This window comes from Oncorhynchus kisutch, linkage group LG19, assembly GCF_002021735.2.
Source record: "Oncorhynchus kisutch isolate 150728-3 linkage group LG19, Okis_V2, whole genome shotgun sequence".
In the NCBI taxonomy this organism is placed as follows: Eukaryota; Metazoa; Chordata; class Actinopteri; order Salmoniformes; family Salmonidae; genus Oncorhynchus; species Oncorhynchus kisutch.
In genome coordinates, this window is record NC_034192.2 from 63,534,296 (window position 1) to 63,561,623 (window position 27,328).

General features: G+C 46.7%; 1 protein-coding gene across 2 annotated transcripts in view; it reads right to left on the bottom strand.

Moving 5' to 3' along the window:
• The window catches only part of neurl1b (neuralized E3 ubiquitin protein ligase 1B), a 30,148-nt gene extending 3,492 nt beyond the window's left edge, over positions 1 to 26,656 (bottom strand). The window contains exons 1-5 of one of the 2 annotated variants that reach the window (XM_031798426.1): positions 26,370 to 26,656; positions 17,714 to 17,982; positions 11,156 to 11,489; positions 4,603 to 4,805; positions 1,793 to 2,378 (exon numbers count right to left, since the gene is read on the bottom strand). In XM_031798426.1, coding sequence (XP_031654286.1) covers positions 1,793 to 2,378; positions 4,603 to 4,805; positions 11,156 to 11,489; positions 17,714 to 17,982; positions 26,370 to 26,397 — 1,420 coding nt within the window. In that variant the 5' untranslated portion in view covers positions 26,398 to 26,656. Of the gene's footprint in view, positions 1 to 1,792; positions 2,379 to 4,602; positions 4,806 to 11,155; positions 11,490 to 17,713; positions 17,986 to 26,369 lie in introns of both variants that reach the window. The other variant, XM_031798425.1, reaches the window with a different exon arrangement.
• Positions 26,657 to 27,328: the final 672 nt, after the last annotated feature.

Sequence of the window (27,328 nt, forward strand, 5' to 3'; positions counted from 1 at the left end):
AAGAGGGAGAGAGAGAGGGGTGGGGGGGCTGACGAGAGCGAGAAAGAGGGAGAGAGAGGGGGGGGGGGGGCTGACCGAGCGGAGGAAGAGAGAAGAGGGAGGAGAGAGAGAGGGGTGGGGGGTGGGGGGGCTGACCGAGCGAGAGAAGAGGAGAGAGGAGAGAGAGAGAGGTGGGGGGGGGCCTGACCGAGGGAGAGAAAGAGGGAGAGAGAGGGGGGGGAGGGAGGGGGCTGACCGAGCGAGAGAAAGAGGAGAGAGCGAGGGGGGGGGGGGGGGGGGGTTTATAAGGGAGCAGTTGGTGGGAGAGAGAGCAGATAAGTCACATCCTAAAATAACCCAGAGGGGAACAGAGAGGACCATGGGAGCGTCATCACTACGCACCAGCATTCCTGTGGGTCTGGGAAAGAATGAAAAAGAACTGGGAACTGAAGGGATTGTTGGAAACCAGGAAGCTGAGGGTGTGACTACTGTGTACTGGTACACTTTCTGACCAGTACTTTGTCCATTACATAGCTCATATGGTACACGCATTCAGTAATGGTATAGGATTTCTGCTGATATACTGAAAACATTGCTGGGCTGAGTCTGTTGATGTCTCCATGCAGGGTAAAGAAGGCCCAGAGTGTCTGTGATGAGTATTTATATACAGTATCTATATGGTATAGTATGCAGTGCCTTTGGAAGAATTTAGACAACTTGACTTTTTCCAAATGTTGTTACGTTCCAGCCATATTCTAAACTGGATTAAGTAAATAAAAAATCCTCATCAATCTACACACAATACCCCATAATGACAGTAATAACAGGTTTTTAGACATTTTAACAAATTTATAACACTTTTTTTTTAAATACCTTATTTACATAAATATTCAGACCCTTTGCTATAAGACTCAAAATTGAGTTCAGGCGCATCCTGTTTCCATTGATCATTCTTGAGATGTTTCTACAACTTGATTGGAGTCCACCTGTGGTAAATTCAATTGATTGGACATGATTTGGAAAGGCACACACCTGTCTATAGAAGGTCCCACAGTTGAGAGTGAATTGTAACAGCAAAAACCAAGCCATGAGGTCGAAGGAATTATCCGTAGAGCTTCGAGACATGATTGTGTCGAGGCACAGATGTGGGGAAGGGTACCAAAATATTTCTGCAGCATTGAAGGTCCCCAAGAATACAGCGCCCTCAATCATTCTTAAATTGAAGAAGTTTGGAACCACCAAGACTCTTCCTAAAGCTGGCTGCCTGGCCAAACTGAGCAATCGGGGGAGAAGGGCCTTGGTCAAGGAGGTGACCAAGAACTAGATGGTCACTCTGACAGAGCTCCAGAGTTCCTCTGTGGAGATGGGAGAGCCTTCCAGAAGGACAACCATCTTTGCAGCACTCCACCAATCAGGCCTTTATGGTAGAGTGGCCAGACGGTAGCCACTCCTCAGTAAAAGGCACATGACAACGACCCGAAGCACAAAACCAAGACAATGCAGGAGCGGCTTCGGGACAAGTCTCTGAATGTCCTTGAGTGGCCCAGCCAGAGCCTGGACTTGAACCCGATTGACCTGAAAAGAGCTGTGCAGCGACGCTCACCATCCAACCTGACAGAGGTTGAGAGGATCTGCAGAGAAGAATGGGAGAAACTCCCCAAATACAGGTGTGTCAAGCTTGTAGCGTCATACCCAAGAAGACTCGAGGCTGTAATCGCTGCCAAATGTGCTTCAACAAAGTACTGAGTAAAGGGTCTGAATACTAATGTAAATGTAATATTTTCATTTCTTATAGTGAATGTGAATAACCTACCCAGTATCCTGAGTCTGTTGACCGCTCCATGCAGGGTAAAGAAGGCCCAGAGTTTCTGTGATGAATCGACACACAGCAGCCTCCTTCTGGCCGCCCCGTTGACCCCATGATGCACCTCACCGCTGGGTGTCAGGCTGAAGGACAGAATGTCCCCGGAGCAGGGCATGGGGAAGCCGCGGTACACCACCCAGTACTCCTTCCTGTCCAGCAGCACCTCTGGGTCGGCAGGAAGTTCCCCAGCATGGAGGGACCCCGGATCGCAGGAGGTCAGTCCGAAAAGGAGCGCCCCGAAGTAGGGCAGGCCGAGATGACCGACCTCGACGTAGAGCGTCTCCCTGACCCTTAGGGGGCGATCTGAGAACACCAGAGTCCTCGAAGACTCAAGGAAGTGGATACACGCTGCAGAGCGGTCAGCTGACAGGGTGACGTCCGGGCCACGGACTGGATGGAAGTGGAGGTCGGTGTCGAGCGGCGAGGGGAGCCCAGCTCGGACCAACCGGGGGGTGGAGAATGGGACGGATGATGATGATGTTATGGAGGAGGAAGATGTGGTACAACAGGGGATCATCTGGCTGTAGTTGTTGAGCTGTAAGGTGTCAGAATCCAAAATGCATTTATTCCCCAGGTACATTTACACGACCGTTAGAAAGTTTGGGGTCACTTAGAAATGTCCTTGTTTTTGAAAAAAAAGCACATTTTTTGTCCAATAAAATAACATCAAATTGATCAGAAATACAGTGTAGACATTGTTAATTTTGTTAATGACAACATTAGTGTCTGTGTTCTTTTGCCCATCTTAATCTTTTCTTTTTATTGGCCATTCTGAGATATGGCTTTTTGTTTGTAACTCTGCCTAGAAGGTCAGCATCCCAGAGTCGCTTCTTCACTGTTGACTTTGAGACTGGACAGAGGAACTCTGCCTAGAAGGTCAGCATCCCAGAGTCGCCTCTTCACTGTTGACGTTGAGACTGGACAGAGGAACTCTGCCTAGAAGGTCAGCATCCCAGAGTCGCCTCTTCACTGTTGACGTTGAGACTGGACAGAGAAACTCTGGCTAGAAGGCCAGCATCCCGGAGTCGCCTCTTCACTGTTGACGTTGAGACTGGACAGAGGAACTCTGGCTAGAAGGCCAGCATCCCGGAGTTGCCTCTTCACTGTTGACGTTGAGACTGGACAGAGGAACTCTGCCTAGAAGGTCAGCATCCCAGAGTCGCCTCTTCACTGTGGACGTTGAGACTGGTGTTTTGCGTGTACTATTTAATGACGCTCCCAGTTGAGGACTTGTGAGGCGTCTGTTTCTCAAACCAGACACTCTAATGTACTTGTCCTCTTGCTCAGTTGTGCACCGGGGCCTCCCACTCCTCTTTCTATTCTGGTTAGAGACAGTTTGTGCTGTTCTGTGAAGGGAGTAGTACACAGCGTTGTACGAGATCTTCAGTTTCTGTGAATTTCTCACACGGAATAGCCTTCATTTCTCAGAACAAGAATAGACATTTAAAATGATAAACTTGGATTAACTAACACAACGTGCCATTGGAACACAGGAGTGATGGTTGCTGATAATGGGCCTCTGTACGCCTATGTAGATATTCCATTAAAATCTGTTGTTTCCAGCTACAATAGTCATTTACAACATTAACAATGTCTACACTGTATTTCTGATCAATTTGATGTTCTTTTAGTGGACAAAAAAAGTGCTTTTCTTTCAAAAACAAGGACATTTCTAAGTGACCTCAAACTTTTGAACGGTAGTGTACTGTACCTGCACCAGGAATTTGACCTGGTGACATGATGCTGCCACAATAATATATATAGACCATAAACACAAATACAGACAGAATATATAGACCATAAACACAAATACAGACAGAATATATAGACCATAAACACAAATACAGACAGAATATATAGACCATAAACACAAATACAGACAGAATATATAGACCATAAACACAAATACAGACAGAATATATAGACCATAAACACAAATACAGACAGAATATATAGACTATAAACACAAATACAGACAGAATATATAGACTATAAACACAAATACAGACAGAATATATAGACCATAAACACAAATACAGACAGAATATATAGACCATAAACACAAATACAGACAGAATATATAGACTATAAACACAAATACAGACAGAATATATAGACCATAAACACAAATACAGACAGAATATATAGACCATAAACACAAATACAGACAGAATATATAGACCATAAACACAAATACAGACAGAATATATAGACCATAAACACAAATACAGACAGAATATATAGACTATAAACACAAATACAGACAGAATATATAGACCATAAACACAAATACAGACAGAATATATAGTAAATTAACACAATATACAGACAGAATATATAGACCATAAACACAAATACAGACAGAATATATAGTAAATTATAGTAAATTAACACAATATACAGACAGAATATATAGACCATAAACACAATATACAGACAGAATATATAGTAAATTAACACAATATACAGACAGAATATATAGACCATAAACACAAATACAGACAGAATATATAGTAAATTAACACAATATACAGACAGAATATATAGTCCATAAACACAAATATACAGACAGAATATATAGACCATAAACACAATATACAGACAGAATATATAGACCATAAACACAATATACAGACAGAATATATAGACCATAAACACAAATACAGACAGAATAAATAGTAAATTAACACAATATACAGACAGAATATATAGTCCATAAACACAAATATACAGACAGAGTATATAGACAAACAACTTACAGAATTTGAGCTGTAGTTCGCAGTGGCCATCTTCGCAGTGGCTTTGTTGTTGAGCTGTAACGTGGCCATCTTCTCGGCGGCCTGGTTGTTCTCTAGCTGGTTGTTGTTGTAGTTTGCGGAGTCGTGGCTGCTCTGAGGGAGGTAGGCACTGAGACGGGCCGCAGACAGACAACTGGAACCGACACTCTCTGCAAACTTGCTCTCTGGGAGGAGAGAGAGCAAGGGGAGAGGGAAAGCAGGGAGAGTGAGAGAGAGGGAGAGGGAGAGAGAGGGGCAGGAGAGAGAGGGGCAGGAGAGCACAGGAGAGAAGAGAGAGGGACAGAGAGAGGGACAGAGAGAGGGAGAGAGGAAGAGGGAGGGAAAGAGAGGGGAAGGAGACAGAGGGGCAGGAGAGACAGAGAGAGAGAGATAGGGGGAGAACAAGATAAGGTAGGTGAGCAGTAGGTTCTATTAAAGAGACTACTCATTCACTAGAAACATCGTTCCTTCTGGAGCAAAGCAGAATAATGATAGTCAAATGTTAAGTCTTTTTGGACTGAAGATAACAAGCCCATAGAGATTGCTTTACGTTACTTTAAATGAAGGAACTCCTATGCAAACATACATTAGAGGGAAAATAGCAGAGGTGAGGGAGATGGTCTGGTATGTTCTGAGAACTATTCCTTATGTAGCCTCAAACCCAGAACCCAGCATAGACCCCAGCCCAGACCCCAGCCCAGACCCCAGCCCAGACCCCAGCCCAGACCCCAGCCCAGAACCCAGCCCAGACCCCAGCCCAGCCCCCAGCCCCCAGCCCAGCCACCAGAACCCAGCCCAGCCCAGACCCCAGCCCAGACCCCAGCCCCCAGCCCCCAGCCCCCAGCCCCCAGCCCAGCCCCCAGTCCAGCCCAGCCCAGCCCAGCCCCCAGCCCCCAGCCCAGCCCAGCCCCCAGTCCAGACCCCAGCCCAGAACCCGGCCCAGCCCAGACCCCAGTCCAGACCCCAGTCCAGACCCCAATCCAGACCCCAGCCCAGCCCCCAGTCCAGCCCAGCCCGCAGCCCAGCCCAGACCCCAGCCCAGACCCCAGCCCAGACCCCAGTCCAGACCCCAATCCAGACCCCAGACCAGAACCCAGCCCAGCCCCCAGCCCAGACCCCAGACCCCAGCCCAGCCACCAGAACCCAGCCCAGCCCAGACCCCAGCCCCCAGCCCCCAGCCCAGCCCCCAGTCCAGCCCAGCCCAGCCCCCAGCCCCCAGCCCAGCCCAGCCCCCAGTCCAGACCCCAGTCCAGACCCCAATCCAGCCCCCAGCCCAGCCCCCAGCCCATCCCAGCCCCCAGTCCAGCCCCCAATCCAGACCCCAGACCAGCCCCCAGCCCAGCCCCCAGCCCAGCCCAGCCCAGTCCAGCCCCCAGTCCAGCCCCCAGTCCAGCCCCCAGCCCCCAGTCCAGCCCCCAGCCCAGCCCCCAGTCCAGACCCCAGCCCAGAACCCAGTCCAGACCCCAGCCCAGAACCCGGCCCAGCCCAGCCCCCAGTCCAGCCCCCAGTCCAGACCCCAATCCAGACCCCAGCCCAGCCCCCAGTCCAGCCCAGCCCGCAGCCCAGCCCAGACCCCAGCCCAGCCCCCAGTCCAGACCCCAATCCAGCCCCTAGCCCAGCCCCCAGCCCAGCCCAGCCCAGTCCAGACCCCAGTCCAGACCCCAGTCCAGACCCCAATCCAGACCCCAGCCCAGCCCCCAGTCCAGCCCAGCCCGCAGCCCAGCCCAGACCCCAGCCCAGCCCCCAGTCCAGCCCCCAATCCAGCCCCCAGCCCAGCCCCCAGCCCAGCCCAGCCCAGTCCAGCCCCCAGCCCAGCCCCCAGACCCCAGCCCAGCCCCCAGAACTCAGCCCAGCCCAGACCCCAGCCCAGACCCCATCCCAGACCCCAGCCCCCAGACCCCAGCCCCCAGCCCAGCCCCCAGTCCAGCCCAGCCCAGCCCCCAGTCCAGCCCAGCCCGCAGCCCAGCCCAGACCCCAGCCCAGCCCCCAATCCAGCCCCCAGTCCAGCCCCCAGTCCAGCCCCCAGCCCAGCCCCCAGTCCAGACCCCAGCCCAGCCCCCAGTCCAGCCCCCAGCCCAGCCCCCAGTCCAGCCCCCAGCCCAGCCCCCAGCCCAGACCCCAGTCCAGACCCCAGCCCAGCCCCCAGACCCCAGTCCAGACCCCAGCCCAGACCCCAGCCCAGAACCCAGCCCAGCCCCCAGCCCCCAGCCCAGCCCCCAGACCCCAGCCCAGCCCCCAGAACCCAGCCCAGCCCAGACCCCAGCCCAGACCCCAGCCCAGCCCCCAGCCCAGCCCCCAGTCCAGCTCAGCCCAGCCCAGCCCAGACCCCAGCCCCCAGCCCAGCCCAGACCCCAGTCCAGACCCCAGTCCAGACCCCAGTCCAGACCCCAATCCAGCCCCCAGCCCAGCCCCCAGCCCAGCCCCCAGTCCAGACCCCAGCCCAGAACCCGGCCCAGCCCAGCCCCCAGTCCAGACCCCAGTCCAGACCCCAATCCAGACCCCAGCCCAGCCCAGCCCCCAGTCCAGCCCAGCCCGCAGCCCAGCCCAGACCCCAGCCCAGCCCCCAGTCCAGCCCCCAATCCAGACCCCAGCCCAGCCCCCAGCCCAGCCCAGTCCAGCCCCCAGTCCAGCCCCCAGTCCAGCCCCCAGCCCAGCCCCCAGTCCAGCCCCCAGCCCAGCCCCCAGTCCAGACCCCAGCCCAGCCCCCAGCCCCCAGCCCAGCCCCCAGCCCAGCCCCCAGCCCAGCCCCCAGTCCAGCCCCCAGCCCAGCCCCCAGTCCAGACCCCAGCCCAGCCCCCAGTCCAGACCCCAGCCCAGCCCCCAGCCCAGCCCAGCCCCCAGTCCAGTCCCCAGCCCAGCCCCCAGTCCAGACCCCAGCCCAGCCCCCAGCCCCCAGTCCAGACCCCAGCCCAGACCCCAGACCCCAGTCCAGACCCCAGCCCAGCCCCCAGCCCAGACCCCAGTCCAGACCCCAGCCCAGCCCCCAGTCCAGCCCCCAGCCCAGCCCCCAGCCCAGCCCCCAGTCCAGCCCCCAGCCCAGCCCCCAGTCCAGCCCCCAGCCCAGACCCCAGCCCCCAGTCCAGTCCAGACCCCAGCCCAGCCCCCAGCCCAGCCCCCAGCCCAGCCCCCAGTCCAGACCCCAGCCTGTCTAGCAGCGTGACACTGCTGAGAAAGATCCTGTATTTCAGTGAACCCAGAATGTTTGTGCTTTGAGCCGCTTAAAGGCTTAAATTATTGAAGCGAAGCTGTCTAATATAACCGTCTCACTCGGCTCCCATCTGCACTGCTGATGTGAGGAAGTAGACTTCATTAGAATTGGAAGCACAGCTGAACTGTCCCAGACATTATCGGGTTTTTTACACAAACTTTCCCAGACATTATCAGTTTATATAACAAACTGTCTTGGGTGAAGGTGACTGTGTGAGGGTGATGACTGTGTCTTGGCTGAAGGTGACTGTGTGAGGGTGATGACTGTGTCTTGGCTGAAGGTGACTGTGTGAGGGTGATGACTGTGTCTTGGCTGAAGGTGACTGTGTGAGGGTGATGACTGTGTCTTGGCTGAAGATGACTGTGTGAGGGTGATGACTGTGTCTTGGCTGAAGTTGACTGTGTGAGGGTGATGACTGTGTCTTGGCTGAAGGTGACTGTGTGAGGGTGATGACTGTGTCTTGGCTGAAGGTGACTGTGTGAGGGTGATGACTGTGTCTTGGCTGAAGGTGACTCTGTGAGGGTGATGACTGTGTCTTGGCTGAAGGTGACTGTGTGAGGGTGATGACTGTGTCTTGGCTGAAGGTGACTCTGTGAGGGTGATGACTGTGTCTTGGCTGAAGGTGACTGTGTGAGGGTGATGACTGTGTCTTGGCTGAAGGTGACTCTGTGAGGGTGATGACTGTGTCTTAGCTGAAGGTGACTGTGTGAGGGTGATGACTGTGTCTGGGCTGAAGGTGACTGTGTGAGGGTGATGACTGTGTCTGGGCTGAAGGTGACTGTGTGAGGGTGATGACTGTGTCTTGGCTGAAGGTGACTGTGAGGGTGATGACTGTGTCTTGGCTGAAGGTGACTGTGTGAGGGTGATGACTGTGTCTGGGCCGAAGGTGACTGTGTGAGGGTGATGACTGTGTCTGGGCTGAAGGTGACTGTGTGAGGGTGATGACTGTGTCTGGGCTGAAGGTGACTGTGTGAGGGTGATGACTGTGTCTTGGCTGAAGGTGACTGTGAGGGTGATGACTGTGTCTTGGCTGAAGGTGACTGTGTGAGGGTGATGACTGTGTCTGGGCCGAAGGTGACTGTGTGAGGGTGATGACTGTGTCTGGGCTGAAGGTGACTGTGTGAGGGTGATGACTGTGTCTGGGCTGAAGGTGACTGTGTGAGGGTGATGACTGTATCTTGGCTGAAGGTGACTGTGTGAGGGTGATGACTGTGTCTTGGCTGAAGGTGACTGTGAGGGTGATGACTGTGTCTTGGCTGAAGGTGACTGTGTGAGGGTGATGACTGTGTCTTTGCTGAAGGTGACTGTGTGAGGGTGATGACTGTGTCTTGGCTGAAGGTGACTGTGTGAGGATGATGACTGTGTCTTGGCTGAAGGTGACTCTGTGAGGGTGATGACTGACTCTGCCGCCCCTAACTTGAAGTATGAGCGAACTACATGACATTTTGTGTGAAGTCACCCAGGTACATTTGGGCAAATCATGAAGTAGACATTTGCCCTCATATGACATTTTTCGTCAAATCTAATAAATATACTTGGACTTTGATTCAGCTTTTCCAGTATTAGTAGACATATTATAAGTTCAACATTTGCTGCAAAACAACCAGTTTTCATAACTTCATAACTCTGAATATTCTTATAATTTTAGTCCAAAAGGAAAAGGCATGCTGTCACAAAAGGTTAGCATCTACATTTTACGACAGATACAGGGTTTTCGGATACTCCCGTTAAGCCCAGCTCATTGGTTATCTAGCTATCTTTGTTTGACCCCGATTGGTGCTTATTTGACAAAGTTAGAGTCGTTCAAGTGAAGACCTCCCGCAACATTGGCGTGCTATGAAGGCGTCGCTCTCTGACCAAATATGGTGTCCTATAGGACATACTACACCTCTAATGATATAGTGAAGTCTGGTTACGTTCTAGGATCTCTGATATGGTGTCCTATAGGATATACTACCCCTCTAATGATATAGTGAAGTCTGGTTACATTCTAGGATCTCTGAGGAATAGATATGAATGTGATTTGGTTGGTTGAAACAACATTTAATGTGAGATTTTCACAGATTCCTTTCTTTGCAAATTTAACGAGTGGAAATACAAAATCGATCGTGCATGCTACATGGACCTTTTTAGGATATGAAAAAGGATTTTATCTAACACAACGACACTTCATGTTATCTCTGGGACCCTTTGGATGATAAATCAGAGCAAGATTTCAGAATGTAAGTACACATTTCACCTTCAGAGGTGAATTTATCAAATTAGCCTATCAGAAGCTTCTAGGGCCATGATATGATTTTCTGGTATTTTCCAAGCTGTTTTTTTATTTAACCTTTATTTAACCCGGCAAGTCAGTTAAGAACAAATTCTTATTTACAATGACGGCCTAGGAACAGTGGGTTAACTGCCTGTTCAGGGGCAGAACGACAGATTTGTACCTTGTCAGCTCGGGGGTTTGAACTTGCAACCTTCCGGTTACTAGTCCAACGCTCTAACCACTAGGCTACCCTACACCTCAATTCTGCCGTTTAAAGGCACAGTCAACTTAGTGTTTGTAAACTTCTGACCCACTGATATTGTGATACAGCTAATTATAAGTGAAATAATCTGTAAAGTCTGTAAACAATTGTTGGGAAAATGACTTGTGTCCTGCACAAAGTAGATGTCCTAACCGACTTGCCAAAACTATAGTTTGTTAGCAAGAAACTTGTGGAGTGGTTGAAAAACGAGTTTTAATGACTCCCAACCTAAGTGTATGTTAAACTTCCGATTTCAACTGTATATGTACCGACATTTGTTGTTTCTCTAAAATCTGTGATCGTGACACAAGGCGCTGCATGATTTACAACTGTCCTGTTGACAGAACGACCTATCCCTAAGAAGAACCCCTAATTAAAAGGCCAACCATTCCCAGCTGAACTGAGCTGTTCCCTTAAGAGGCCAACCATTCACAGCTGAGTTGAGCTGTTCCCTTAAAAGGCCAACCATTCACAGCTGAGTTGAGTTGCTTACTAAGAGGCCAACCATTCCCAGCTGAGTTGAGCTGTTCCCTTAAGGGAGCCACTCAACTCAGCTGGGAATGGTTGGCCTTTTAGGGAACAGCTCAACTCAGCTGTGAATATGTTGTGGTCCTAATGAGGGTAAGTGTTTGGCTACCATTAACTGCCTTTCTCTCTGACTCCTAGGCTTGTTGTTCTACAGTGTAATATCGTGCTGCTACTCTCAGAGTACAACCCTTTGGTTAGGAAGGAATTACTTTGACAAGACTTTGATGCTGTTGTTGGAACCCTAAGACAGAAAAGACTATTTAACAAGGCAGAGACTGACCTAGCAGTGTAACCTCCTGGATGAGGCCATAGATGTCTATGATGGCCCAGAGCGGACATCCTATACTCAGACCACAGTGGAAGAGGATGGGTTCCTCCTCGTTGATACTGTAGAACACACGGCCGTGTCTGTCGGCCCAGAAGGACAGGACGTTGTTGCGGATCGCCAGGCGTTCCGGCAGGGCTTTGGCCCAGTAACCCGGCCGCGTCACCAGGTCCGGACAGGCGTACTTGGGGATGTTGGAGGAGTTGAGCTCGCTTGGGTCCAGACTGGTGAAACCGAACCGCAGAGCACCACTCCAGCCGTTGTGTACACCAGACAGACGCAGACGAACCTGGGAAGGAGTGGGGATTGTAACTCTCTGTGCTTTTGATTTATTTCACCGTTTATTTAACCAGGTAGGCCAGTTGAGAACACCTTTATTTAACCAGGTAGGCTAGTTGAGAACACCTTTATTTAACCAGGTAGGCTAGTTGAGAACACCTTTATTTAACCAGGTAGGCTAGTTGAGAACACCTTTATTTAACCAGGTAGGCCAGTTGAGAACAAGTTCTCATTTACATCTGCGACCTGGCCAAGATAAAGCATAGCAATTCCACACATACAACAACACAGAGTTACACATGGAATAAACAAAACATACAGTCAATAATACAGTAGAACTAAAGAAAACAAAAAAGTCTATATACAGTGAGTGCAAATGAGGTAAGATAAGGGAGTTAAGGCAATAAATAGGCCATGATGGCGAAGTAATTACAATATAGCAATTAAACACTGGAATGGTAGATGTGCAGAAGATGAATGTGCAAGTAGAGATACTGGGGTGCAAAGGAATAAGATAAATAAATACAGTATGGGGATGAGGTAGATAGCCCATCTGTAAACAGCCCATCTATGTACAGGTTTAGTGATCTATGAGCTGCTCTGACAGCTGGTGCTTAAAGCACAGGTTGCAGTGGTGGGTAGTATATGGGACTTTGGTGACAAAACGGATGGCACTGTGATAGACTTCATCCAATTTGCTTAGTAGAGTATTGGAGGCTATTTTATAGATGACATCGCCGAAGTCGAGGATCGGTAGGATGGTCAGTTTTACGAGGGTATGTTTGGCAGCATGAGTGAAGGATGCTTTGTTGCGGTATAGGAAGACAATTCTAGATTTAATTTTGGATTGGAGATGCTTACTGTGAGTCTGGAAGGAGAGTTTACAGTCTAACCAGACACCTAGGTATTTGTAGTTGTCCACGTATTCTAAGTCAGAGCCGTCCAGAGTAGTGATGCTGGATGGGCGGGCAGGTGCGGGCAGTGATCGATTGAATAGCATGCATTTAGTTTTACTTGCATTTAAGAGCAGTTGGAGGCCACGGAAGGAGAGTTGTATGGCATTGAAGCTCGTCTGGAGGGTTGTTAACACAGTGTCCAAAGATGGGCCAGAAGTATACAGAATGGTATCGTCTGCGTAGAGGTGGATCAGAGAATCACCCGCAGCAAGAGCGACATCATTGATGTATACAGAGAAGAGAGTCGGCCCGAGAATTGAACCCTGTGGCACCCCCATAGAGACCGCCAGAGGTCCGGACAATAGGCCCTCCGATTTGACACACTGAACTCTATCAGAGAAGTAGTTGGTGAACCAGGCGAGGCAATCATTTGAGAAACCAAGGCTGTCGAGTCTGCCGATGAGGATGTGGTGATTGACAGAGTCGAAAGCTTTGGCCAGGTCGATGAAGACTGCTGCACAGTAATGTCTCTTATCGATGGCGAGTATGATATCGTTTAGTACCTTGAGCGTGGCTGAGGTGCACCCATGACCAGCTCTGAAACCAGATTGCATAGCGGAGAAGGTACGCTGGGATTCGAAATGGTCGGTAATCTGTTTGATAACTTGGCTTTCGAAGACCTTAGAAAGACAGGGTAGGATAGATATAGCTCTGTAGCAGTTTGGGTCTAGAGTGTCTCCCCCTTTGAAGAGGGGGATGACCGCGGCAGCTTTCCAATCTTTGGGAATCTCAGACGATACGAAAGAGAGGGTCCAGATTGTCTAGCCCGGCTGATTTTTAGGGGTCCAGATTTTGCAGCTTTTTCAGAACATCAGCTATCTGGATTTGGGTGAAGGAGAAATGGTGGGGGCTTTGGCGGGTTGCTGGGGAGGGTGCTGGGCTGTTGACCGGCATAGGAGTAGCCAGGTGGAAAGCATGGCCAGCCGTAGAAAAATTCTCAATTATGGTGGATTTATCGGTGGTAACAGTGTTGCCTAGCCTCAGAGCAGTTGGCAACTGGGAGGAGGTGCTCTTATTCTCCATGGACTTTACAGTGTCCCAGAACTTTTGGAAGTTTGTAAATCAGGATGCACATTTCTGTTTGATAATGCTAGCCTTAGCTTTCCTAACTGCCTGTGTATATTTGTTCCTAATTTCCCTGAAAAGTTGCATATCAAGGGGCTATTCGATGCTAATTCAGAACGCCACAGGATGTTTTTGTGCTGGTCAAGGGCAGACAGGTCTGGAGTGAGCCAAGGGCTATATCTGTTCACATTTCCATTTTTTTTTTATGGAGCATGCTTATTTAAGATGGTGAGCAGGGCACTTTTAAAGAATAACCAGGCATCCTCTACTGATGGGATGAGGTCAATGTAATTTCAGGATACCCGGGCCAGGTTGATTAGAAAGGCCTGCTCGCAGAAGTGTTTTAGGGAGCGTTTGACAGTGATGAGGGGTGGTCGTTTGGTCGCAGACCCATTACGGACCCAGAGAGAGAGATCAAAATGAACAGTGACATGAGAGAGAAAGACAGAGATGTTAGAGATGACAGAGATGTCTCCAGACGGAGATGTCAGAGATGACAGAGATGTCTCCAGACAGAGATGACAGAGATGTATCTAGACAGAGATGACAGAGATGTCTCCAGACAGAGATAATAGAGATGACAGAGATGTCTCCAGACAGAGATGTATCTAGACAGAGATGACAGAGATGTCTCCAGACAGAGATAATAGAGATGACAGAGATGTCTCCAGACAGAGATGATAGAGATGACAGAGATGTCTCCAGATAGAGATGACAGAGATGCAGGGATGACAGAGATGTCTCCAGACAGAGATGACAGAGATGACAGAAATGTCTCCAGACAGAGATGACAGAGATGTCTCCAGACAGAGAGGACAGAGATGTCTCCAGACATAGATGTCAGAGATGACAGAGATGTCTCCAGACATAGATGTCAGAGATGACAGAGATGTCTCCAGACAGAGATGACAGAGATGACAGAGATGTCTCCAGACAGAGATGACAGAGATGTCTCCAGACAGAGATGCTAGAGATGACAGAGATGTCTCCAGACAGAGATGCTAGAGATGACAGAGATGTCTCCAGACAGAGATGTCAGAGATGACAGAGATGTCTCCAGACAGAGCTGTCAGAGATGACAGAGATGTCTCCAGACAGAGATGATAGAGATGACAGAGATGTCTCCAGATAAAGATGACAGAGATGTCTCCAGACAGAGATGATAGAGATGACAGAGATGTCTCCAGACAGAGATGACAGAGATGTCTCCAGACAGAGATGACAGAGATGACAGAAATGTCTCCAGACAGAGATGACAGAGATGTCTCCAGACAGAGATGTCTCCAGACAGAGATGTCAGAGATGACAGAGATGTCTCCAGACAGAGATGACAGAGATGTCTCCAGACAGAGATGACAGAGATGTCTCCAGACAGAGATGATAGAGATGACAGAGATGTCTCCAGATAGAGATGACAGAGATGTCTCCAGATAGAGATGACAGAGATGTCTCCAGACAGAGATGATAGAGATGACAGAGATGTCTCCAGATAGAGATGACAGAGATGTCTCCAGATAGAGATGACAGAGATGTCTCCAGACAGAGATGTCAGAGATGATAGAGACGTCTCCAGACAGAGATGTCAGAGATGACAGAGATGTCTCCAGACAGAGATGACAGAGATGTCTCCAGATAGAGATGATAGAGATGACAGAGATGTCTCCAGATAGAGATGACAGAGGTGTCTCCAGACAGAGATGATAGAGATAACAGAGCTGTCAGGGTTATGGTGTATCCTCTCTTGGGTAGGGGGCAGTATTTTCACCTCTGGATGAAAAGCGTGCCCAAAGTAAACTGCCTGTTACTCAGGCCCAGAAGCTAGGATATTCATATAATTGGTAGATTTGGATAGAAAACACTCTAAACTTTTCTAAATAATGTATGTGAGTATAACAGAACTGATATGGCAGGCGAAACCCCGAGGACAAACCATTCAGGGAAAAACAAATTGAGGTCATAAGATTTTCCAATAGGTTTCTATGGGACATCCTTATTATTAGGAACCAGGTTGCAGTTCCCATGGCTTCCACTAGATGTCAACAGTCTTTAGAAACGCGTCGGATTTTAAAAACTTTGTTTCTATTGAACATGCCATACAAATAAAGGCATTTTAATTAATTATATGAAGAGTGCTTTGGTCCTCCTTTCTTTTTGATGACCAATTCACCCCTTTTACCAAAGAGCACCTTCTGTCTACCAAAATGTACTATTGTTTACCTAGTAGCGCTTCCCTTCCTTTTTCTACTAGTCTTTAGAAATTGTTCGATGTTTTTCTTTTGAGAAGTAGTCCGAGAAGTAGTCCTATTCATTGTAAGTGTCACTCCAGCTGGACTCGACTGTTTTGATGCGCGTGAACTGGAGCGCGCTTCATGTTGTTTTTATTCGGTATTAGAAACAGTTTATTCCCTCATAAGTGTTATCGATTTATTTACGTTTCAGGGTAGCCGCGGTTGGATTAGGAACGTTGTTTGAAATGTTTGGACCAAGTTTAAAGGTTACTTATTAGATACTTTGTAGGTATGTTGGGCGAGTTGAAACCGGTGTATTTCTGAATCAAACGCGCCACATAAATAAAGGACATTATCGAACAAAAGGACCATTTGTGATGTTTCTGGGACTTTTTGGAGTGCCAACAGAAGAAGATCATCAAAGGTAAGGCATTAATTATATCGCTATTTCTGACTTTTGTAGTGCACCTGCCTGGTTGAAATATGTTTTTCATGTGATTGTATACGGGGCGCTGTCCTCAGATAATCGCATGGTGTGCTTTCGCCGTAAAGCCTTTTTGAAATCTGACACAGCAGCTGGTTTAACAAGAAGTTAAGCTTTATTTTGATGTATAACACTTATATTTTCAAGAATGTTAAATATTTGAATTTGGTATTTTGGAATTTCGCGCTCTGCAATTTCATCGGATGTTGTCCAGGTGGGACGCTACCGTCCCAACTGGCCATAAGAAGATATCAGGGTTAGAGTTGGGGAGAGACAGAGAGGGGTCTTACCTTTTCATAGTCTAACAGGTCTTTGGCTAAATGTTAGCGTTGGGGCAGGGATCGGCGACTGGATTTTTTGGGGGGTCCCCAAATGAGTATAATTTAGGAAATTCCCACAAATAACAAAAAGAGATGTGATTTTGTTCTCTCAATGTATGAAAATATAGTTATTTTAAAATAAATCATTATAATTATGTTCCGCCCGCCCGACCATCCACTCCGACAAAAATCGTCCCATGGCTTAATATAGTTGCCTAACCCTGGCCCGAGTTAGGGTGTGTTAGGGTTAGTGTTAGGGTATTTTAGGGTCAGGGTATATCTGGGTCAGGGTATATCAGGATCAGGGTATGTTAGGGTCAGGGTATATTAGGGTCAGGGTATATTAGGGTCAGGGTATGTTAGGGTCAGGGTATGTTAGGGTCAAGGTATGTTAGGGTCAGGGTATATCAGGGTCAGAGTATGTTAGGGTCAGGGTATGTTAGGGTCAGGGTGTGTTAGGGTATTTTAGGGTCAGGGTATGTTAGGGTCAGGGTATATTAGGGTCAGGGTATATTAGGGTCAGGGTATATCAGGGTCAGGGTATATTAGGGTCAGGGTATATTAGGGTAAGGGTATATTAGGGTCAGGGTATGTTAGGGTCAAGGTATGTTAGGGTCAGGGTATATCAGGGTCAGAGTATGTTAGGGTCAGGGTATGTTAGGGTCAGGGTGTGTTATGGTTAGTGTTAGGGTATTTTAGGGTCAGGGTATGTTAGGGTCAGGGTATGTTAGGGTCAGGGTATATTAGGGTCAGGGTATATCAGGGTCAGGGTATATTAGGGTCAGGGTATGTTAGGGTCGGGGTATGTTAGGGTCAGGGTATGTTAGGGTCAGGGTATGTTAGGGTCAGGGTATGTTAGGGTCAGGGTATGTTAGGGTCAGGGTATGTCAGGGTATATCTGGGTCAGGGTATATCTGGGTCAGGGTATATCTGGGTCAGGGTATATCTGGGTCAGGGTATGTTAGGGTCAGGGTATATTAGGGTCAGGGTATGTTAGGGTCAGGGTATGTTAGGGTCAGGGTATGTTAGGGTCAGGGTATGTTAGGGTCAGGGTATATCTGGGTCAGGGTATATCTGGGTCAGGGTATATCTGGGTCAGGGTATATCAGGGTATGTTAGGGTCAGGGTATGTTAGGGTCAGGGTATATCTGGGTCAGGGTATATCTGGGTCAGGGTCTTACCTTCTGATAGAGTCTAACAGGTCGTTGGCTAAAGGTGATTCCGTTGCAGAAGCTGTTCTTCCTGGTAGCTCGTCTCAGCTGACCGTCCAGCCTGATGTTCTTCCCCTTGGCCTGAGGGTGGAACCTGGGCGACTCCAGACTGAGGATCACTGGGGGGGCCGACGTCCGCCTCTCTACTACCGAACCCCCGCCACCTCCTCCCCCACCGGTGTCACCGTGCAGAGTGAAGAACTGCCTGCTCACCACAGGGTCGGACTGTAGAGTCACATCTTCTGGGAGGAGGCAATAACAGAATAAGAAGAGAGGATAAGGATTGGTTCATTGGTTAATGGTTACCGGATGATCCTTGAGTCGACCAGCCCATAACCCATTTACAGTATACAGCCTGTAACCCATATACAGTATACAGCCTGTAACTCATATACAGCCTGTAACCCATATACAGCCTGTAACCCATATACAGCCTGTAACCCATATACAGCCTGTAACCCATATACAGTATACAGCCTGTAACCCATATACAGTATACAGCCTGTAACCCATATACAGCCTGTAACCCGTATACAGCCTGTAACCCATATACAGCCTGTAACCCATATACAGCCTGTAACCCATATACAGTATACAGCCTGTAACCCATATACAGCCTGTAACCCATATACAGCCTGTAACCCATATACAGTATACAGCCTGTAACCCATATACAGTATACAGCCTGTAACCCATATACAGCCTGTAACCCATATACAGTATACAGCCTGTAACCCATATACAGCCTGTAACCCATATACAGTATACAGCCTGTAACCCATATACAATATATAGCCTGTAACCCATATACAGCCTGTAACCCATATACAGTATACAGCCTGTAACCCATATACAGCCCGTAACCCATATACAGCCTGTAACCCATATACAGTATACAGCCTGTAACCCATATACAATATATAGCCTGTAACCCATATACAGTATACAGCCTGTAACCCATATACAGCCTGTAACCCATATACAATATATAGCCTGTATCCCATATACAGTATACAGCCTGTAACCCATATACAGCCTGTAACCCATATACAATATACAGCCTGTAACCCATATACAGCCTGTAACCCATATACAGTATACAGCCTGTAACCCATATACAGCCTGTAACCCATATACAGTATACAGCCTGTAACCCATATACAGCCTGTAACCCATATACAGTATACAGCCTGTAACCCATATACAGTATACAGCCTGTAACCCATATACAGCCTGTAACCCATATACAGCCTGTAACCCATATACAATATATAGCCTGTAACCCATATACAGTATACAGCCTGTAACCCATATACAGCCTGTAACCCATATACAGTATACAGCCTGTAACCCATATACAGTATACAGCCTGTAACCCATATACAGCCTGTAACCCATATACCCATATACAATATACAGCCTGTAACCCATATACAGCCTGTAACCCATATACAGTATACAGCCTGTAACCCATATACAGCCTGTAACCCATATACAGTATACAGCCTGTAACCCATATACAGCCTGTAACCCATATACAGTATACAGCCTGTAACCCATATACAGTATACAGCCTGTAACCCATATACAGCCTGTAACCCATATACAGCCTGTAACCCATATACAGTATACAGCCTGTAACCCATATACAGCCTGTAACCCATATACAGTATACAGCCTGTAACCCATATACAGTATACAGCCTGTAACCCATATACAGCCTGTAACCCATATACAGCCTGTAACCCATATACAATATACAGCCTGTAACCCATATACAGCCTGTAACCCATATACAGTATACAGCCTGTAACCCATATACAGCCTGTAACCCATATACAGTATACAGCCTGTAACCCATATACAGCCTGTAACCCATATACAGTATACAGCCTGTAACCCATATACAGTATACAGCCTGTAACCCATATACAGCCTGTAACCCATATACAGCCTGTAACCCATATACAATATATAGCCTGTAACCCATATACAGTATACAGCCTGTAACCCATATACAGCCTGTAACCCATATACAGTATACAGCCTGTAACCCATATACAGCCTGTAACCCATATACAGTATACAGCCTGTAACCCATATACAGCCTGTAACCCATATACAGCCTGTAACCCATATACAGCCTGTAACCCATATACAGTATACAGCCTGTAACCCATATACATCCTGTAACCCATATACAGTATACAGCCTGTAACCCATATACAGCCTGTAACCCATATACAATATATAGCCTGTAACCCATATACAGCCTGTAACCCATATACAGCCTGTAACCCATATACATCCTGTAACCCATATACAGCCTGTAACCCATATACAATATACAGCCTGTAACCCATATACAGCCTGTAACCCATATACAGCCTGTAACCCATATACAATATACAGCCTGTAACCCATATACAGCCTGTAACCCATATACAGCCTGTAACCCATATACAGCCTGTAACCCATATACAGTATACAGCCTGTAACCCATATACAGCCTGTAACCCATATACAATATACAGCCTGTAACCCATATACAGCCTGTAACCCATATACAGTATACAGCCTGTAACCCATATACAATATACAGCCTGTAACTCATATACAGCATATAGCCTGTAACCCATATACAGCCTGTAACCCGTATACAGCCTGTAACCCGTATACAGCCTGTAACCCATATACAGCCTGTAACTCATATACAGCCTGTAACTCATATACAGCCTGTAACCCATATACAGCCTGTAACCCATATACAGCCTGTAACCCATATACAGCCTGTAACCCATATACAGCCTGTAACTCATATACAGCCTGTAACCCATATACAGCCTGTAACCCATGTACAATATACAGCCTGTAACCCATATACAGCCTGTAACCCATATACAGTATACAGCCTGTAACTCATAAACAGCCTGTAAGATGGAGGATAAGAGGACGCAGATCGGTCTGCCTTCTGAAAATCCGTAGGCGAGCAAGTAAACTCCCACTGCCTTCATTTCGACTTGCTAACATGCAGTCATTGGAAAATAAAATGTATGACCTACGATTACGATTATCCTACCAACTGGCCACTAAAAACTGTAAAATCTTATGTTATGTTTCCCCGAGTCGTTATGTTTCCCCGAGTCGTGGCTGAACGACGACACGGATAATATATAGCTGGAGGGATTTTCCATGCACTGGCAGAACAGAGAAGCTACGTCCGGTAAGATGAGGAGTTGGGGTGTCTGTCATTTTGTCAATAACAGCTGGTGCCCGATGTGTAATATTAAAGAAGTCTTGAGGTATTGCTCGCCTAAGGTACCTTATGATAAGCTGTAGACCACACTATCTACCAAGAGAGTAGCCGTCTATTTACCACCACAAACCGCTGCTGGCACTAAGACCACACTCAATTCTATCCTCCTGATTCCTGCTTACAAGCAAAAACTAAAGCAGGAAGTACCAGTGACTCACTCAATACGGAAGTGGTCAGATGACACAGTTACTAGGCTACAGGACGGTTTTGCAGCACAGACTGGAATATGTTCCGGGATTCATCCAATGGCATTGAGGAGGATATCACCTCAGTCCCCGGCTTCATCAATAAGTGCATTGACGACATTGTCTTCACAGTGACCGTACGTACATATCCCAACCAGAAGCCATGGATTACAGGGAACATCCGCATCAAGCTAAAGGCTAGAGCTGACGCTTTCAAGGAGCGGGACACTAATCCGGACGCCTATGAGAAATCCTGCTGTGCCCTCAGACAAACCATCAAAAAAGCAAAGCGTCAATACAGGATCAAGATTGAATCCTACTACACCGGCTCTGACGCTTGTCGGATGTGGCAGGGCTTGAAAACTATTACGGACTACAAAGGGAAACCCAGACGTGAGCTGCCCAGTGACGAGGCAAACAACACTGAGGCAAACAACACTGAAGCATGCGCGAGAGCTGTTCTGGATGGCTGTGCCTCGAAGTGAGCAGTTTAAAACTGCATTGTTGGTTAAGGGCTTGTAAGTAAGCATTTCACTGTAAGGACTACACCTGTTGTATTCGGCGCATGTGACAAATAACATTTGATTTGATTTGAAGCCGGCTGGTCGTTCGTTCTATCGGTTCGGTTGTCAGAGACGCGACCCAGGCGTTAAGTCTTTTTGTTCTGTATCTATGTACACGACCCAGTCATTTATTCTAAATGTTCTATTGCCGTACTGGCTGGCAACGTTCTTATCCCTTGCTTGCTAGCTAACCAACTACTGCTAACTTACAGCCACGTCAAACAGTGCAGCAAGAATATCAACAGTAAGGTGTTTAAGCTGTTTTCAAGTGACATTTATTTGGATACATGCATAACAATGAGCTAATGAGGTGTGATTTCACCTGGCTTAGAAAATGTATTTTTTTCATCAGGACAGTGTTGTTCAGAGGAGCTAGCCAACAACACAGCCAGCCAGATGGAGATCAAATCTGAATATTGAAACAATGTTGCAAATGTCAAAGAGACACAGCAAGGTTTATACAAATCTCCTCTGTTGAAAACAAAATGTTTGTCTAAAAGAAATATGAGATAATGTCCAGATGTTTTTTATAGTGGAGATCAAGTTTATAAATTGCCTGGCTGGGCTGATGAGACAGTGGATTGCGCAGTCAGATGGAACAGAGTAAATATACTTTTTTAACGTGGTGTGGCTTATGCTTCATTCTCCAGCATGGTGAATGCTTGACTGCTTACCACAATACCTTGTTCTGGTCACTAGACCCTTTTGAGGGAAATCGATGTCAGGTATGGTTGGGTATTGGTCAGGTTTGGTCAGGTACGAGAATTTGAGGTAATTCCCAAACATAGTATCAAGTGACGATTTTAACATGTACATTTTGGTGGTGCAAAATTTGTATTGTTTTTTTATTATGCATGCCATCAACGCCACTGCACTACACTACACAGCACTACACTACACTACACTACACAGCACTACACTACACTACACTACACAGCACTACACTACACTACACTACACTACACTACACTACACTACACTACACTACACTGCACTACACTGCACTACACTACACTACACTACACAGCACTACACTACACTACACTACACTACACTGCACTACACTACACTACACTACACTACACTACACTACACTACACTACACAGCACTACACTACACAGCACTACACTACACTACACTACACTACACTACACTACACTACACTACACTACACTACACTACACTACACAGCACTACACTACACTACACTACACTACACTACACTGCACTACACTACACTACACTACACAGCACTACACTACACTACACTACACTACACTACACTACACTACACTACACTACACAGCACTACACTACACTACACAGCACTACACTACACTACACTACACTACACTACACTGCACTGCACTACACTACACTACACTACACTACACTACACTACACTACACTGCACTGCACTGCACTGCACTGCACTACACTACACTACACTACACTACACTACACTACACTGCACTACACTACACTGACAGAATAGGTAGAATTACATTTTTACTTTCAAACGCTCCCATTTCAGGGCTAGCTTCCATCTAAACAATTACTACACTACACAACACTACACTACACTACACAACACTACACTACACTACACTACACTACACAACACTACACTACACTACACTACACTACACTACACTACACTACACAACACTACACTACACAACACTACACAACACTACACAACACTACACTACACAACCCTACACTAAACAGTACATTAATGGCACTATAACGGTGCCAGACGGTGCCCACAAACTGTTAGGGTCTACATAAAGCTGTCCCAAAAGGAGAGTCCCAACACCAGAGTCCCAACACCTTACCACTGTTACACCTGGCTATCAAAGGAGCCTTGTCTGGCAGTGAAACAATTAATTCAGCCTCATGTACTGTCTTTTAAATAAACATAGCTGATATGGCTGACTTGCTTAAACAAATGTGGTTTCTACTGACAATTGAGATGTGCAAACTATGGCATAAGGGAGCGATTAGCGGACTAGAGGCAATCCGTAATTTTGGCTAAGACATCAATGAGCAAGTCGACGACGGACTTAATCAATATAACTCTTTGTTCAGCACTTTTGAAATGTACAGCGACAGAATTCAGATCATGGGCCATTCTTACACTACTCTCCCTGTACACCAAGTCAGAAACGTAGGATAAATAAAGGGGGCATATAAGCACACAATGAAAACTTTTACATTATTCGGTGATTACATTTCTCTAAAACAGGCTATAGGCTACATGCGCATCACCCAGTCAGAACAGTAGGTTGTAATAAGGGGGAAAGGGACCACATTATTAGGGTGAGGCACATTGGCTACTAACAGCTTCCTACACAACATACACTTAGTATTACTTTCTTAGCTACAGTATACATACGCTTTGTCATCAAAGTCTGGCATTTTGTGGTTTTATGGTGCTTTCGAGATAACTGGGAACTCGAAGAAAAACAAGGATGAAAAATTTGCACAATTGGCCCAGCGTTATCTGGAGTAGGTCATCATTGTAAATAAGAATTTGTATAATCTATCATTTATCTTCATTATTTCTCTTCATATGACAAGGATTGAAAAGGATTAGCCAGTATATCGTCAAATTGATCATAATGATGACTGCTAGCTGAGATTTTAAAGTATGATGTTGACATGATTGGTCCAATCAAAGCTACTGTAGATATAACATGATTTTTTTTATTTTTATCTGTGGCCAATGACCTTGAGCCTTCTTGGATGGCCACTTCTAATGTAACTCTATAGCAGCACCCAAGGGACTTGAATTTTTGAGCTCTCCCCTTAGATTTAGCAGAAAGGGAGAGACTATAGACTGGTATCATCAGGAGGGTAGAGACTATAGACTTGTATCATCAGGAGGGTGGAGACTATAGACTGGTATCATCAGGACGGTAGAGACTATAGACTTGTATCATCAGGAGAGAGGAGGGTAGAGTCTATAGACTGGTATCATCAGGAGGGTAGAGTCTATAGACTGGTATCATCAGGAGGGTAGAGACTATAGACTGGTATCATCAGGAGGGTAGAGACAATAGACTGGTATCATCAGGAGGGTAGAGACAATAGACTGGTATCATCAGGAGGGTAGAGACAATAGACTCGTATCATCAGGAGGGTACAGACAATAGACTGGTATCATCAGGAGGGTAGAGACTATAGACTGGTATCATCAGGAGGGTAGAGACAATAGACTGGTATCATTAGGAGGGTAGAGACTATAGACTGTTATCATCAGGAAGGTAGAGACAATAGACTGGTATCATCAGGAGGGTAGAGACAATAGACTGGTATCATCAGGAGGGTAGAGACTATAGACTGGTATCATCAGGAGGGTAGAGACTATAGACTGGTATCATCAGTCTGAGTTAAGTATAATTTAACATTAGCGAATCACACGAATGCGAGGCGTGGCTTCAAATGGATACATGACAAGTCGGGGGCGGGTTAACGGAAGGTGCTGTTGGAGATGATTGGTAGATGAAGCCGATTAAGACAATGCCTACGCGGTGAGGTCTTTCTATTTGCTAACGAAGGTCAAGTTTGACACGTCGGTCCACCAGACTCTTCTGGACAGAAGTGTCTGGGAACGAGATGAGTTATTGACAGTTACACTTCTGTTTTTCACATGCCAAGTATCTGTCTGACTGACTGTCGACATGGTGAGGTCTGATCCACTGTCAGCTGATATGAGTATGGGTGCAAACTGATAGAGTAGGAGGAGGTGTGTGTTTGTGTGTGTGTGTGTGGGTGTGTGTGTTTGTGTGTGTGTGTGTGTGTGTGTGTGTGCATGTGCGTGTGCGTGTGCGTGTTAGGGTAAATCACTGGTTCACCTCTACGAACCTGGGCTGATCTAAAAGGAAACAATGGTTAGAAAACCACAGCTAGCTTTGCAAACTAATCTTCCATGGCTAAACTACAAGGCAACGAGCTAGCGTTACTGTGGACTACATGAGCTGGGAAAGTAACACGGCTTAAAATGTTTAGAGCAATAAGATCAGATGAATAACAGCTGTTATTACAATGTCATTACATTCAGATATATATTAATAAATAATCTACGACATTAAAACATATTGGAAAAAGTGCCTAAAAATAAATACTAAATATAACCGGAAACACAAGATTGAACTCCTATTGAATTCATCTGATACATCTCGGGGATTCTCTGTTTACTCCCACACATTGGAGATCAAGTCAAATAAAAAATAGATTTAACCATACAAAAATACAATGTAAATAAATAAATTACAAGTTAGAGACTTAGAAAAACTAGGTTTAGTCTAAGACATCTTCGAGAATCACGCGCTCTCGTCTTTCCCGCGCACCGGAGAGCTGCACGCCTGCCGTCGGTCGTCAGCGGTGCTGCGCAGCTCGAGCTGCCCACTTCAGTTCTCCGTGAACCGTCTTTATCAACACCGCATAAAGGCGGTATTGCTAAGTGCTCTCAATTATTAAATAGTGACGGAGAGCTGTGTGAACATTCCTTATTATGCTGTTAGGATTATTAAAATCAGAAGGTGTTAGATCTTACCTAAAGGTTTATGTGTTGTGTTGCCCATTATATCCACTGATGCGTCTCACTGGTTGACAAGTGAATTCTGAATGCAATATCTCTTTGTCCATCCATTTATGTATGTCCAATATGGTGTGTCAAAGAGCTACTTATTTGCCTTTTAGTCTAGGTATTTCTGAACCACTTGAACAGCGCTGAGTCTCCTTAAAGAAGCATGGACATTCTCTGTAATGTTATCTCTGCAAGAAATGTGACGATCAGGCAGGCTGCTCTCTCTACCTCTCTCTCTCTCTCTCTCTCTCTCTCTCTCTCTCTAAACAGCAGTGCTATCTGGCGCACTGTGCCTCCCCCTCCTCTCTTCAGTATCCTCTCTCTATCTTCCCCATGACTTTAAAGAAACAGTAAGCTTCGCTGGTGCTCCTCTCCCAGGCAGTTACAGAATCTAAGGCACGGTGGACTAGACTCAGCTAGTTACTCTGCTGCTCTGAGTCGAATTGACTATCCATGGGCTACAAGACACACAACAGCACTACTGTCTAACGGGAATGATTGGATCAACTCACTCCGAGGTCAACTCAGGACCATTCCATTCAATAATCTCTGTCACAATTATACATCATCAGTTTAATATCAAATAACGGAGTTGAGACATTTCCCTCCTATGGAGAAATTGGACGACAGTTATTAGAACATTACCTAAACTCATTATTCAGCTTTCATCATGAAGTTCCATCTGCTTTGGTGGAGTTTTATGAAGGTCAATACCATTCCCATCCGTCTCTGTCTCTACACAACATCAAATACATGCTTTTAATAAAGGCACTGAGTTCAGAGACACACCTAGGCCAGCCACTATATACAGTGGGCTCCCAAATGATTGACCCCATTGATAAAGATCAACAAAAATGACTGTATAAAATAAATAATTTAAATATTGAACTATATGGGTAAATTATACTAATTCTAATACAGTCACT